Source organism: Xiphophorus maculatus, chromosome 11 (assembly GCF_002775205.1).
Source record: "Xiphophorus maculatus strain JP 163 A chromosome 11, X_maculatus-5.0-male, whole genome shotgun sequence".
NCBI classification, from domain to species: domain Eukaryota; kingdom Metazoa; phylum Chordata; class Actinopteri; order Cyprinodontiformes; family Poeciliidae; genus Xiphophorus; species Xiphophorus maculatus.
The window spans coordinates 17,558,511-17,572,259 of NC_036453.1; the positions used below are offsets into that span (position 1 = coordinate 17,558,511).

General features: G+C 39.6%; 1 protein-coding gene across 2 annotated transcripts; it reads left to right on the forward strand.

The window, feature by feature from the left end:
• Positions 1-621: 621 nt before the first annotated feature.
• LOC102226070 (large neutral amino acids transporter small subunit 4-like) lies at positions 622-11,661 on the forward strand. 2 transcript variants are annotated; one of them, XM_023342641.1, is made up of 14 exons: positions 622-675; positions 1,402-1,680; positions 4,030-4,306; positions 4,494-4,549; positions 4,637-4,713; positions 6,752-6,844; positions 7,215-7,348; positions 7,472-7,668; positions 7,773-7,916; positions 8,518-8,650; positions 9,466-9,598; positions 9,801-9,874; positions 10,017-10,140; positions 10,220-10,381. In XM_023342641.1, the coding sequence occupies exons 2-14, from the start codon at positions 1,521-1,523 to the stop codon at positions 10,379-10,381; spliced, it is 1,764 nt and encodes a 587-aa protein (XP_023198409.1). In that variant the 5' UTR covers positions 622-675; positions 1,402-1,520. The 2 variants fall into 2 exon arrangements, with proteins under 2 accessions (XP_023198409.1, XP_023198410.1); XM_023342642.1 differs by lacking the exon at positions 622-675 and having other exon boundaries at positions 1,521-1,680; positions 10,220-11,661.
• Positions 11,662-13,749: the final 2,088 nt, after the last annotated feature.

Below are 13,749 nucleotides of genomic sequence, written 5' to 3' on the forward strand. Positions count from 1 at the left end.
ATATTTTCTCCCAGAGATTTGCGCGCGCTACAGTGACATGCAAACTTGTCGGAAGTACTTATGGCGCCCCGCAGCCCTAGACAAGAAGCCAACATCCTTATTAAAAACGCCACTGCTTGCTGACCATATTTCGAAAACAAAGCACAGTAAACATCTGAGAACCGCTCACATAAGCGCTGAATCTGCGTCAAGGCTTTGTTCTTGCTCTCCTGATCAATCAATAGTTACGACTGAGCCACAGAAGTGTTGACACCTGCAGATATGCTGTCTTCTAACTTCTCAGACACTGTTTGGCTTGATTAATCCCTTCCGTTTACACACACGTCACATTCTCCAACGACTGATAAGATCAAACTTGAATGCCACTGTAAATGGGTTTTTTCTCAGTCTTCCCATCACCTCTGTTACGGGTGCCTGACATTATCATTCTAGGTGCATTAGGTTTCTAAATAGATTAATAGCCTCGTTTTCACATCATTGCCCTCAACACAAGTCTTTCTCAGAAACTGGGAGCTGACGAGAGCACAGAGTGTACGCAGCCAAAATTCATTAGGGGGCGCCCTTTGCTGAGCGCTGGAGTATATAAATGTTGCTTTTCACAGATACCTGGTCACAGAGAGCCAAGACAGACACAGAGAGCTGGGTGCTTTGAAGCACTACCTGCAGCCTGGAGTGGTGAGAATTATTTTTTTATATTTTCATAGACATCTAAAAGGAAAATGATTAAAGAATGAGACTTGAACATGGGTTATCAGTTGACATAAATAGGAATTTGAGTAATTAATATGAGCAAACTCTTTACTCTTAGAAGTAGTGACTTCTGTGGACGTTACTTTTTCAATCCGCTGGTTCTGCATCTCATTTGAGGGTGTGTTTTGTGTGAGTGAATAAAACAAAGCAGGTTGTTTAATTTGTTGGGAATGCACTAAAGTAATTGCAGAAAAACGTTTTTGCCGGTTGGGTGAATATGAGAGGACATTTGGGGAGGGGGCTGCGCAGGAGAAACACAAGAGGGTCATCGGTTGACCAGTCTTCAGTCCAGTCTGGACCAGTTTACTCGCCTGAAGGAACTCTGTGGTGCTAATACTTGATTATTCTTTTATTGTATTTTATTTCTTATCTACTATAACTAAGAATGTATATAAATCACCACAATTTATAAGAACAATTTGTTCCTTTTTGTATTAAATCCATCAAAAAGGAATGAAGGGTGCAAAATGGCTCCTTCCTTACAATACTAGCTCATGTACAATTTTTTAACACAATCAGTGATCTCCCAATGGTGCAAAGTTAGATGCTCAATCTGGTCTCATTTGAAAAACCAGCCCTTCCAGGGTTTTACTGACTCCACCGATAGGCTGACTTTACCACTTCCCCTCCCTCCTGTACTTCTCTTTTCAGATAAGAAATCCGTCACTCCTCATTCTGACCGTCAGTCGGGGAGGCTCTCTCTACTCTCTTCTTGCCTTCTTCCTCTTCTGTCCTTTCTCTTTCTCAAGCTCTCCCTCTCCCCCTCGGCCATGGCTCCGACCCTCGCCACAGCCTTCGCCAGGCGCTGGTGGATGGCAGTGACTGCCATCATTGAGAACCTGCTGTTTTCTGCTGTGCTGCTGGGATGGGGCTCCCTCCTCATCATGCTGAAGTCTGAGGGCTTCTACTCTTACCTTTGCAACGAGGAAGGTGAGTCTGAATGTTTAGATAGCACTTCTATCACCGCTTACCATTTTCCATCATATTTATCTGGCCAGTCATTCAGGTTCAATGCTGTGAGTTTTCTCTTAATACTCTCTGAAAATACATTTCAAATTAAAGGTTGGGGGGAAAGCAATGCTTTGACTTTAATTAAAGGATGTGACAGATTTTGTTTTCAAGAGATGTCAAGCAACACTGATACCTTCCCATCTTCTCAAGTCTTTGAAAATAAAATGTTGCCTGTGAAGATGTCCCAGGCTGGACTAACGGGGTTTAACCAGATCAGATACATTAGAGCATTCGGGCATGCAGGTAGGCAAAGTGGTCCGAAGGGACAAAAGAATAGAGTACGGTTTCTTGAGACAGTATGTTACTGTGCTGTTCTTGTCTCTGTTAGCTTACAATAGTTGAGGACAGAGACACTGACCTGTTGAAAGACAACAACCAAGAATGGATCACATAAACTGCTTCTTCGTTGCTCCTTTAAAAAAAAAAGAAAAAACTCGTAAAAAGCTTAAGCAATCTTTTCCTTAAGTGTTTTTTTCTTCTTTTGTCTTATTGCTCATTTTAATAAAATTCCAGGTGGTGCTTTGTGTTTTAAAGAACAGATAACATTTCTGCACAATCTCTGATTTGACCAAGTCATGTATTTTATATGAGGCTTGGCAAAAATGACGGTTGAAAAAGGAATATGTATCTCCAGATAAATTAAAAGGTCAAATCCTTATTCATTCCCGTTATATTTAAATGTAAAAATAGTGTGCCTTGCTGAAAACTGTATCCTCACATCATGATGCCACCACCACCATATGTAATGTAATGTTAGCTTTCTGCCAAAGATTGTGTTTCTAAAAGAAATTCAGTTGTGTTGTCATTTAATCAGACCGTTTCACATTTTTGCTGTGCCTTTTAAGGGCTGGATGAAAATGGCAAGCAGGAATTTCTCACCCGAGTATTCTGCAGCTCCTCCAGAGTTGCAAATCACAATTTAGTTATATATGATCACAGTTTATTGGCGATGTAAAGGGGCTGTATAGAAATGCTCAACACACTTTTCAGAGTTTAATTTACACACCACCTCACAATTATGTGAAAATGTGTGTTGGTCTATTACATGGAGTCTAAAAAAGTACACTAAAATGTGTACTTTAATAAAAAAATAAAAAGATTGCTTTAGATCTGCCACAGCAGTTTTATCTCATTCTGATTACATAAGACCAAAGAGGAAAAAAAGAACCTCTCAGCTCTTTTCAGCCATGTGACTTTGGAAATGAAGAACAGCGAGTTCCACGTAAAGCATTTATTACCAGTAATTTGAAAGTTTAAAGGGTGCTGATAAAGACCAGGGAGGGGACAAAGGCTGATAGAAAAGTGATGAGCCGTAGAAGTTAGATGACCTGTGCAGGAAACGGCTATAAAATAGTCGTGTGGTTTAAGTTTGGTTTTCCTTCTGCAAGTAACGTCACAGAGGGGCCATGTGTTACGCAACAGGAGAAAATCATGTAGTCTATTAGAGTTCATGTGGCCACAGGACATCTCTTCTCTATTTTTACACAAACAGGTATTTTCTATTTTCTATTTTAGGCTAAAGTCACTTCATTTTTCAATAGTTATGCATACAAACTAAAAGCAAAATTTATTCACAACTTGTCAGCACACCAAATACTCAATTTTGATATTGAGTTAGATCAATTTTTCCACTTTTGCACCATGAAACAGCATATATAAAAGAAAACACATTTTCAGGATATTTGGAAAATCATATACAAAGTTCTGCAGAAGGCTTTGGCGCCTTTATTGTGAAATGTGTCATGATGTGAAGTTCCACTTTGCAATGGCACACTGTTACTGGCAGGTGGATTCAAAAGAGGCAATGTTTCATGTTGGTCTCTTCCTGAACCTTTGCACCTGTTCACATTATAACCTAAAGGTTCTGATAACCTTGCTCAGTTCACTAACTCTGCCAGCTGATCACCATTTATTCCACTCACACTTTATAAAGTCTCAATAAAATTCCAGAGAGCCTGACAAGATTTGAGTCAAAATGTTTCTCTGTGTTCCTGCTTAATTTCTACTGTCTGTGCACATTTTTTTGCTGACATGTCGCATTTTTTAGACAGATATTTACTGGACAGATAACTGAGGATGAGTTCACTCCACATGCGACGACTGCGTAATGATGTGTCATGATCTTGTGATGAAATAGAAGTGCAGACTTTACATTTCAGATAATAAGTGAAAGTAGATTTTAAAAGCTCATATTTACCATGTTTTAACAAAGAGGGTAAAAAAAAAAATAGAAGATCCATCTGACCATCACTTCATCATGTTCTACAGGTAACAGCTCCAGCTACAATCTGTCTCACTCTGCGGCGAATTCAGTCCCCCATGACTACGCTGACGCCTTCGAACCGGATGAATCGGACGGGGTGGAGATGAAGCCCCTCATACCGGAGGGTCCGCTGAGGATGAACGGCTGGCTGATCTGCAAAGAACAGGATGAGATGCTGAATCTTGCTTTCACAGTTGGCTCCTTCCTGCTCTCAGCCATCACGCTGCCACTGGGGATCGTCATGGATAAATATGGGCCTCGGAAACTTCGACTGCTGGGCAGGTGAGCAAAGCAATATTGGCTCAATAAAAAACAGAAAGAGGATATTAATTGCTGCTTTTCAGAAGGGCAATCAACCACTAAGAGTTAATTGAGATTATATTATACTCTTATAAAAAAAAAAAAAAAAAGTTACAAATTTAAGAGAAGTAGTTTTGGTCATTAAAAATGCTTGATCATCTATTTTCAGCACTTGCTTTGGCTTTTCCTGCCTACTCATTGCCTATGGAGCCTACCAGCCAAACGGTGAGTCCATGTGATCCAATCTGTCCATTTTCCATATCTACATGTGATGTAGTGATTGTCAGCAGTCTAATGATGTGTCATTTTTAGAGCTCTCCGTTCTTATCTTCATTGCACTCACTTTCAATGGCTTCGGAGGCATGTGCATGACCTTCACCTCCCTTACAGTAAGTGGACATGCCAGGTTTGTGTGCTTTGCATTTTTCTTGCTGCAAAGCTGGTGCACCAGCTGCCTGTTGTTTGAGCAATGTCTGTGTCTATGAGACTTCCTCATTAACACGCTGCTAGAATCGTTTTACTGGACCCCTGGCTAGTCACTCTGTTTCATCTCTTGTTTGAATTCCTCCTGTTGTTCCGATCTTTTCTGAAGAGATTTACAGAAGCGTATTTCAGCTCTGCTTCAGATGTGAGGAAGGTCCACTGAGTAACATGAAATAGGAATACGGTGCCATTAACACCCAAGAGCTTCGGTCTATTTTTGTTGGGGATTCTATGTGCTTGGGCAATGCAAAGCAGCACATAATTGTTGCATGAAAAGGAAAGAATATGGTGTTCTTGAGTTTCACAAATGAAAAGGACCGTATACAACCACATGCCACACTTTTTAGATTTTTGTCTATGAAAATGTTGAAAAAGAAGCCTAATTTACCTCTTCAAAATGATCCACTATTCTGTGCTTTTCAGTCACGTAAAACCTCAAATTAAAATACATTAATGGTTGTGGTAACACAGTGACAAAAAAAAAAGTAAAATTATTTTGCAAGTCATTATATATGTGTACAACTTCATAAGAGTGTAATACTAAAGAATTACCAAAATATGGCCTAATATCATAGCTTCATTTGACTATATCTGACTTCACATACTGACATTTGGGACCAAAACAAGGGATACATATTTTAAATGGTTTTCACTAAATCTGAGAGGAGCCTTGGATACAAAGGCAAAGAAAAACAACCCATGATCTTAATTAATTAAAGGGATCTCTGGGTGGACTCCTCTTTATTCATTTGCATTCTTTCCTCTCTGTTTTTCGTCCTGCTGTTGCTTCCTCTCACCATCACTTTTAGCCTTTGATAACTCAGTCAAGAGTCCATGACGCTACCATGGTGATGCTGTTCACTGGACAGTGGCTCTACACCAGTAAATCTCTGTGAAACAACATTTCTCAATAACAACAGACTGAATCACTCATCTCTACTGTTAAGTCTTTTGCACGTCTTAAATGTCTCACTAGCTAAAGTTATGGGAATAATAGACTCTCCACAGTATGCATGAAAACATGTCTTTACCCTTGAATGCCGGTTCACCTCGTCACCTTAACAACCTCAAACGCTATAAAAGAAAGAAAGCCTCAGTGTTGGGTTAATCATTAAACACAAGCTACATCACTGGAGTACAGTTTCTCTGCACATCCCTCTGTGGCTATTAGGAAGCACCGTGCAATACCAGTTTAACTCTTTGTCAGTGTTAAAGACTAATAAATACAGTATCTATCTGAATGATGCTACTGCTGAGAAATACAGTAAACTGGTTCCCCAACATAGCAAATCCCCTCCCCAGCCCTATGTAAAAGAATGTGCTTGTTGTTGTTCAGCCACTTGAAAGCAGAGCAGTTCGTGAATGCCTTTTTGTTGGTTGTGTCGCCCCGTTTTGTCCTCCAACTCTGTTATCCTTCTCTTCCAGTTGGAGCAGAGGGTGTAAACGAAACAAATTAAAAAATTAAAAAATGAACTCTCTACCCTGTCCATCTTGTGTGTTTTGTTTCTGGTATCAGGACCGGTTCACCCCCCCTGACTGTTTCAGCTGTGTCGACCCCCTCCTCTAAGAGTTTTGTGTGGTGTAATGGACAGCTGTGTGTTCATGTGTGTCTGTTATGCTTTGATTTGCTTCATGTCAGTTTGTTGTGCTTTTACCTCCTCATTTTGAACTATGCAGTCTTGCTGATTGGTCCCCACTGTGACCTCTGACCTGAGTGTCGTTGGGCATCATCTTTATGGGGCCCCCATATGATTCCCTCATCTCCAAATAAATGCAGCTGACATAACTATGATGCTTGTTTAACCTTTATGCTTACATTCACAGAGAAACAGACCTTATTTAACTTTTATCTTTTAGCATCTTTGTTCGTTATTTTAGTGTAGGTTACCATGTGGACAGAATATGCTAATCTATGATGTTTTCCTTGTTTTCTTTACCTTTTAGCTCCCTAATATGTTTGGAAACCTTCGTTCTACCTTCATTGCCCTCATGATTGGTTCTTATGCTTCGTCTGCGGTCACATTCCCTGGTGTCAAGGTATGGAAAAGTATTCCTTTTCAAAAATGAACATGAAATGAGTCCAAGCAAAATCTAAAAAATATCCCACATATTTTTTGAACCTAGAAACAAACTTTTTTTTGTCCATAGTATTTTTTGTTTGTTTATTTTCTTTGTTACTTTTTGGGAAATTTTAATGTAAAATTCTCTGTTGTATCTGTGTATTCAAAGGACAAAACAATTTTTGAAATGCTCTAATCTCAGTCAAATACATATCAGATATGATCCAAGAACAAAGCCACGTTAATGGTCATGTTAAAGGCTTTGCTCTATGAATCTTTTGGGCCATAAGTTGTAAAAAAAAAAGTTACCTCCACTTCAGTTTGAAATTTTCCTTCATTGTGGACAGGTCATCTATGATTTTGGTGCCTCATTCATTACCATTCTTGTGGTGTGGGCTTCCTGTGCTGGACTTGTCTTCCTCAACTGCTTCTTCAACTGGCCACTGGAGCCATTCCCAGGACCAGAAGATATGGACTACACGTCAGTAGCAAAGACAGTCGCATATTTATGCTCCCAAGTACACTGCCAACATAAATCCTACTCCCACTGAGAGAGTTTGACCAAAAATTATGTTGTAAAATATTTGCTTCTCTGCCTCCTCAGTGTGAAAATAAAGTTCAGCTGGCTAGGCTTTGACCATAAGATCACAGGAAAGCAGTTCTACCGTCAAGTGACCACAGTGGGCCGCCGCCTGAGCGTCAGCAACAACGTGAAACAAAAGGAGGTGGTTGGTAAGGACGGACGCACTCTCTGCCTATCCACCATGGACCTGGAAATGGACTGCAAGCCCGAGGAAGAATGTAAGAGTGCAGTGTAAAATAAGACTCCTGAAATGATGAAGGTTTAAAGAATTCTGACTTAGTTTGTACCCCTCTTCTAAATCTCTTGCTTTTGCTTTCTGCAGCTGAGTCTTTTTTGAAGAGCATCATGAGCCCTATTTTTATGCTTAGCGCATCGACCATGTGCATCACTCAGCTCCGCCTCTTGTTCTACATGGGGGCCATGAACAGCGTCTTGGAGGTGCTCTGTGATGGAAACCTTGACACAGGTCAGTCTGTTTGCTTCTGAGACATGTCTGTCTGTGTGCAATGACTAACTCAAAAGACAGCACCCGTCTGGCTTGTATCATGACCTACAAACAACTGAACGTAACCTTTTCATTTTCAGTGGAAAGGATGGAAGTTGGTAAGACGAAAACTTTAGCGTTCGCAGTAGTTTACCTTAGCATTAACTTATTAAATATCCAGCTGACAACAAGTAGAGTACTACATTTGTTTTCTTGGTTGTCCCTGTAGATAACTGAGTCCTTCAACTGTCACACAGCTTTAAACTAAAGCCACCGGTATTATTAGTTGACTCATTAACAACTTTTCTAGAAGAATCAGCAGAACAAACATGACACACTGCTTCACATGACTCACATTTCATGTGTCACTGCTCCCAGAGCCACAAATATGTGCCCTAATAGCACCATATTGACTTTTGAACGACCTTGTTGCACTCTATAGTCTCACACAGTTTATTAACTGCAATGTCTAGTGACCTCTCCCCACACTGGATTACACCAATTTTTAAAAATCTTTTTTCAACAGTGTTGTATTGTATTCCAATAAACAGCAATAAATATGTTGTCCCCCTTTGGTCCTCAGTGAGTCTGTACTCCTCCATCTTTGGTGTGCTGCAGCTGCTTTGTCTGATGACCACTCCTGTCATCGGTCAAATTATGGACTGGAAACTGAAGGACTGTGATGATGGGGAAGAAGACAAGGAACCCTTAAGCAAGTGAGTCTGAGTGTTGATCTGTTGATACACTAAAATGTCAGTAACATTAAGCAATCTTGAAAAGCACAGATGATGATGCCATAGATTTTTAAGCTTCTACTGTTTTATTATTGGAAGAAAGCTCTTTAAACACATTATTTCCTCAATGGACTTAATGGAAAAATCTAAATAAATCATTCAGGGTATCAGAAAGACACTATAGACAGCCACAAGTTTACTTCACCCTTGGATACAAGATGCTGGAATATGCCATGTTCATGTGTTCTAATAATTACGCACGAGGATAAACAATTATTATGTGGTTCTTTATTTCCTCAATGGACTTGAAAGGCTCTGTGTTCTAAAGAAAGCAGGTTTTGGTGGAAAATGTATGTCAAGTCCAGAAAAAAATTAAAAACCTTGTTTCCTTCTGCTTGTAAAGCTAGAAAGTTTCATTATCCACAGTGAAACAAGTTTGTTTTAACAGACGCTGAGAAGCCATTGCTCTAAATGCAACATAAAAACAGACTACAGTTGGCAAATGTGAAGTGGTTTTCACAATTACTACCATTAAATTTGTACAAAAAACGGGGAGGGAGTTTGCATCCCAGGAAACATTGTGCTTTTGGTGTGTTTTACTGTATCAGCCAGAAACTTAAAGCTTGGGTGACAGTGCAAGTAGCCGAAATTGTAGGACATGATTATTGAAATGATTAATTAAAATGATTATTTTATTTTAATTTTTTTTATTTCTGATTCCATCTGCTTCTTATACAGATGCAGTCATGGCATCTCTGCCTCGTAATCCAACTTTCTTTTCTTTTTTTACATTTTAGAGGTGAAAGCAAGACAAAGCGCAGAGACAGAAAGATCCAGAAAGTGACAAACGCTCTGCGAGCATTCGTCCTCACAAACCTGCTTTTGGTGGGATTTGGTGTCACCTGTCTGATACCAAATCTCCAATTACAGGTGAGTGACTCTTTGTTGTTTTTGTTCTATGCCCTCACCAGATCTGTGTCCGTATGCAAAGCTGACTTTACTGTATCAAGCTGACAGTAAATGTAGGCGTCTGATTGCACACTAACACCATCTGGCTAAAGGGAAACTGAATTAACTTCACATGAGATGCAAAAGCGAATAAACACTGATTTTATTTTTCTCCTTCCCTCAGATTGTCTCCTTCATCTTACACACTGTGGTGAGAGGATTCATTCACTCTGCTGTTGGGGGCCTTTATGCTGCTGTGTATGTACCAGCGTCATTTTAATCTCTCATGGCCATTTTACTTTCAATTGCCAAGTAATTTTTAGTCATTATGCATGTCAAACTTCCATGTTGGTAGAAGCTGCTTCAAAGTGACCAACTAAACTAAATGTTTTCTTTTTAGATATCCCTCCTCTCAGTTTGGCAGCTTAACAGGGATGCAGTCTCTCGTCAGTGCTGTTTTTGCCTTGCTGCAACAGCCCCTGTTTTTGGCAATGATGGGACCACTTGAAGGAGACCCATTCTGGGTAGGAATCATCACCCACCTAAACACATTCAGCTATCGAGCCAAATTAAAACCTTGCTTACTCCGGTGTCACCCTGCAGGTTAACATCGGACTGCTTGTGCTCAGCATGCTGGGCTTCTTGCTGCCCCTCTACCTGATCTGGTACAGACGGACACTCCATCGAGAACTACAGCAGAAAGCCGAGGACGCCAAAATATACATCAAAATCAACGGCTCAGAGATCCCAGAGGCCTTCGTTTAAACAGAGACGGAGAGAGAAAGCAACGTGCAAAACAGGCGTCTTGAAGTGTTGAACAAAAAATTGCGACACATCTCCATAAGAAAGACAACACCCATCTTTAGAAATTCCCCAATTGGAAAACTGCTGGGATTGTTGTCATAGAAATGAGTCCAATGGACGGCTGATGAGGAGAAAAGTGAAACAAACAAGGGAGATGAAGAGCAAATAAGAGGAGAAACTGTGAAAGGAAAGAGGCATCAGCCATCTGTATTCCCCCAAATCCTCTGAGCTCACTTCACTTCCTCTTTCTCCTGACCTTCAGAGTGTTTTCCAGCATTTCCTCTGCTTTAACTTGCCCCGCAAGAGAAGAAAAGGGATATACGTCCTCCTGGTTCAGTATCACCTTCCCATCTAACCACTTTAAAATTAGAGGGCGATCCAGTTGTCATGGGGTTTCTTCGATGTGCTATATGTTGAATGCAAATCATCCAGATGCTATTGCATGGTGCTACTTATCGGTACATCTGCTGGATTTCTTCCAGAAGTTTGCACAAAGGAAATGTGGAGTAAGAGTCGAGACATTTTGCTGATGTTTCTCGGGTAATCGGAAGAGACAGTCATTATCTTTTTGTACGGCTAATGTCTAATAATGAAATCTATTGCAGTGCTATCCCATTTTTTTCAGAGGAAAGTCAGCCTGTTTTCAAATAATTTTCACAATGTATGCTTAGAGTATTTATTTTACCTTATGTATCAGCTTCAGCATTTTTCTACAATTATATTGTAAAAAAAAATACATTTCAAAATGTACAAAGAGTACATTTTTAGTTGAAAAGTGAAAATTAACTGATTGAATTTTCACACATAACAGTGAAGGGCATTATAATAGTGACTTAATGCATTTCCCCATAAAGCTGCCATTAGTCAGACATCTTAGTTTGTGTCAGTTTTTCCTCCAGTCTGTCTCCTTCAAGAGAAATTCAGCACTTTTACCCCAATTCCACACAAATCCAGCTCACGGTGGCACTTTTTCTGGATGATTGGCTTCAGACCCCTGCCCACCCCTTTTCCTTTAACCTTTTATATGTGTATTTATTTTTTCTTAGCATTTCCACTTTCAATTCTTGGTGTACTTTAACTGTGCAGTGCTGCTTTTATGTAGGTTCATTCTGTTTTGTCTGCCTGGAGCTCCTTCTGCCCTCAATGAAGATAAAGTAGAGATATTTTGGTAAATGGGTGTCTGTATGTGGAAGAATATGAGGAAGTTAATAAAGATTTTTTTCCCCTTTTTTTTCACTGCATCGCTCTAACTATTACGTTTTGTTTGTTTTTAAGTTGTTCCAACACGAACCAGGAGATGGCAGTGTTTGGTTTATCCTCGGTTTGACCAAAGCAACGAGTATTCTGTGGAGTACCATCAAATTATAGCAGTGATGAACATTAAAAACTAAAATGTAAAAGAAGAATATGATGCATATTTGTTGTGTACGAACAAGCTGAAATGTAACCTGAAAATAGCTCAAACATAGAAACTGTGTTTAGAGGAAAATCATTGCATGCTGACCTACGAACAAGATCTGAGCATCACTCTTAATATAACAGACATACACGGTGGTGGCAGCAGCATGCTATGGGTTACGCTTTTTCTTTGCAAGGAGCAACAACACCACAACATTTTGAAAAGTATGATACACTACTAGTTGAAGAATACCTTTTAAAACAAAAATGAAGAAATACATACCCTGTGTAGGCTAAATGTCAGAATCTACTTGTGCACAAATAATCTGTCATTGCCCCTGAAAATGATCGAAATCTTTAAAACACCAAGCTATTTTAATAAGTGTTAACAAAATGTCTCAGCACTCAGGAAACATGCTCAGGCGTGATCAGCATAAACTATTTTCTCACATCTAGGTGGTTGGTGTTTGCAAGTCTGTCGTCACGCTGAGCTGCCACCTGATATCGCGTTTTAGCAGATTTTTATCACTTGACGCTTGCACCTCTCACCACCCGAGACGAGATGTGCGAAATCATCAGTCACATCGGAGGTAGAGGGGCCTGCTCCAGCTCAGCTTTTCATAAAACGACCGAAACGCAGGATGTAGAACTCAATTTATAATTAAAATTGAGCTGCTATCTTCATTAACAGCTCGGCCACAAACTGGTAACAGAAAATACATATTTTTGCCAAGCCCGCTGTCACACATTTTAAGGTTACTGTTTTGTTTTTATTTTTTTGCACATAAAATATGTGATTCAGAATTTCCCTGAAACTGGGTAAAAGGACTCAAAGTGAACTGATCATATCTTGGGGGTTTATCAAATCTCCATAGCAATCATTAGACATTATCTAGCATAATAATGCTAATGCATGATTAACAATAGAAATCATGAATTTATTTCTACTCCTCAGATAGGAGACCTGAGGAGTGTTTCAAGAAGTCAGAATAAAAAAAAAAACAATATCCACAACTTTGATGAACTGTATAATGGTCTTCGAAAAGTGATGGATGGACAAAGATGGAATTAATTAATTCAGAGAAGCAGCCAAGAGTTTGACTTTTTTTTTTATTTGCTAACTATAGGAGCTGCTGTAACTTTTTGGTCTAAATTCTGGTAGACAGTGTGGGAAAACTAACACTGCTAATTACCCCAAATACCGCTGGAGAACCAATGGGATGGTTAGATCAAAGTATGTTTATTTGTCAGAATGGCCAACTAAAAGTTCAGACTGGGATCCATCTGAGAATTTGTGGCAAGTCTTAAAAAATGACTTAAACATTTGAGAATCATCTTGTTAATTGCACTGTACAATCATATGCTACTTTGTGTTTGTGTGTCACTTACACTTGTGATAAAATAAACTGGTTTGTGGTTGTAAAATAAAATATGGAAGCTGTTAGTAGTACTTTTGCAAGGCATCGTATAACAAAAACCTCGCATGTAGAATTATCTCATTGGACATGAGCCATAAAAACCAAAGATTATGTCGGCAGAGGAGAAACTGAAAGATGAATCTTTAAAATAAACTACAAGAGCCAGAAACGGATATGTGGTTGTTGTCAAACGGAGGCATGAGCTATAAATACAGCTCCAGCTTGCTGTTACATAATTTTAAACTCACATAGCATCCACATCCCGTGATATTCAGGAAGTGGGTCGAGATTAGGGACCTGGAATCCCTTGTACTGTACTAAAGATCCCCTGTGTTGGGAAACAAAGCACTGCCAAATAATTATGGCTCGGTCTTTGCCTCTTACTTATAATTATTTTAGGATGTTTATTGAAGCTTTACCCTAGTGGCAAGGCTTACGTGCCACCTATGCAAGACAATAAAGGTGTCTGTAAAGCAGAAATGATGTCAGGACACACAGCGGTGGGAGATAATC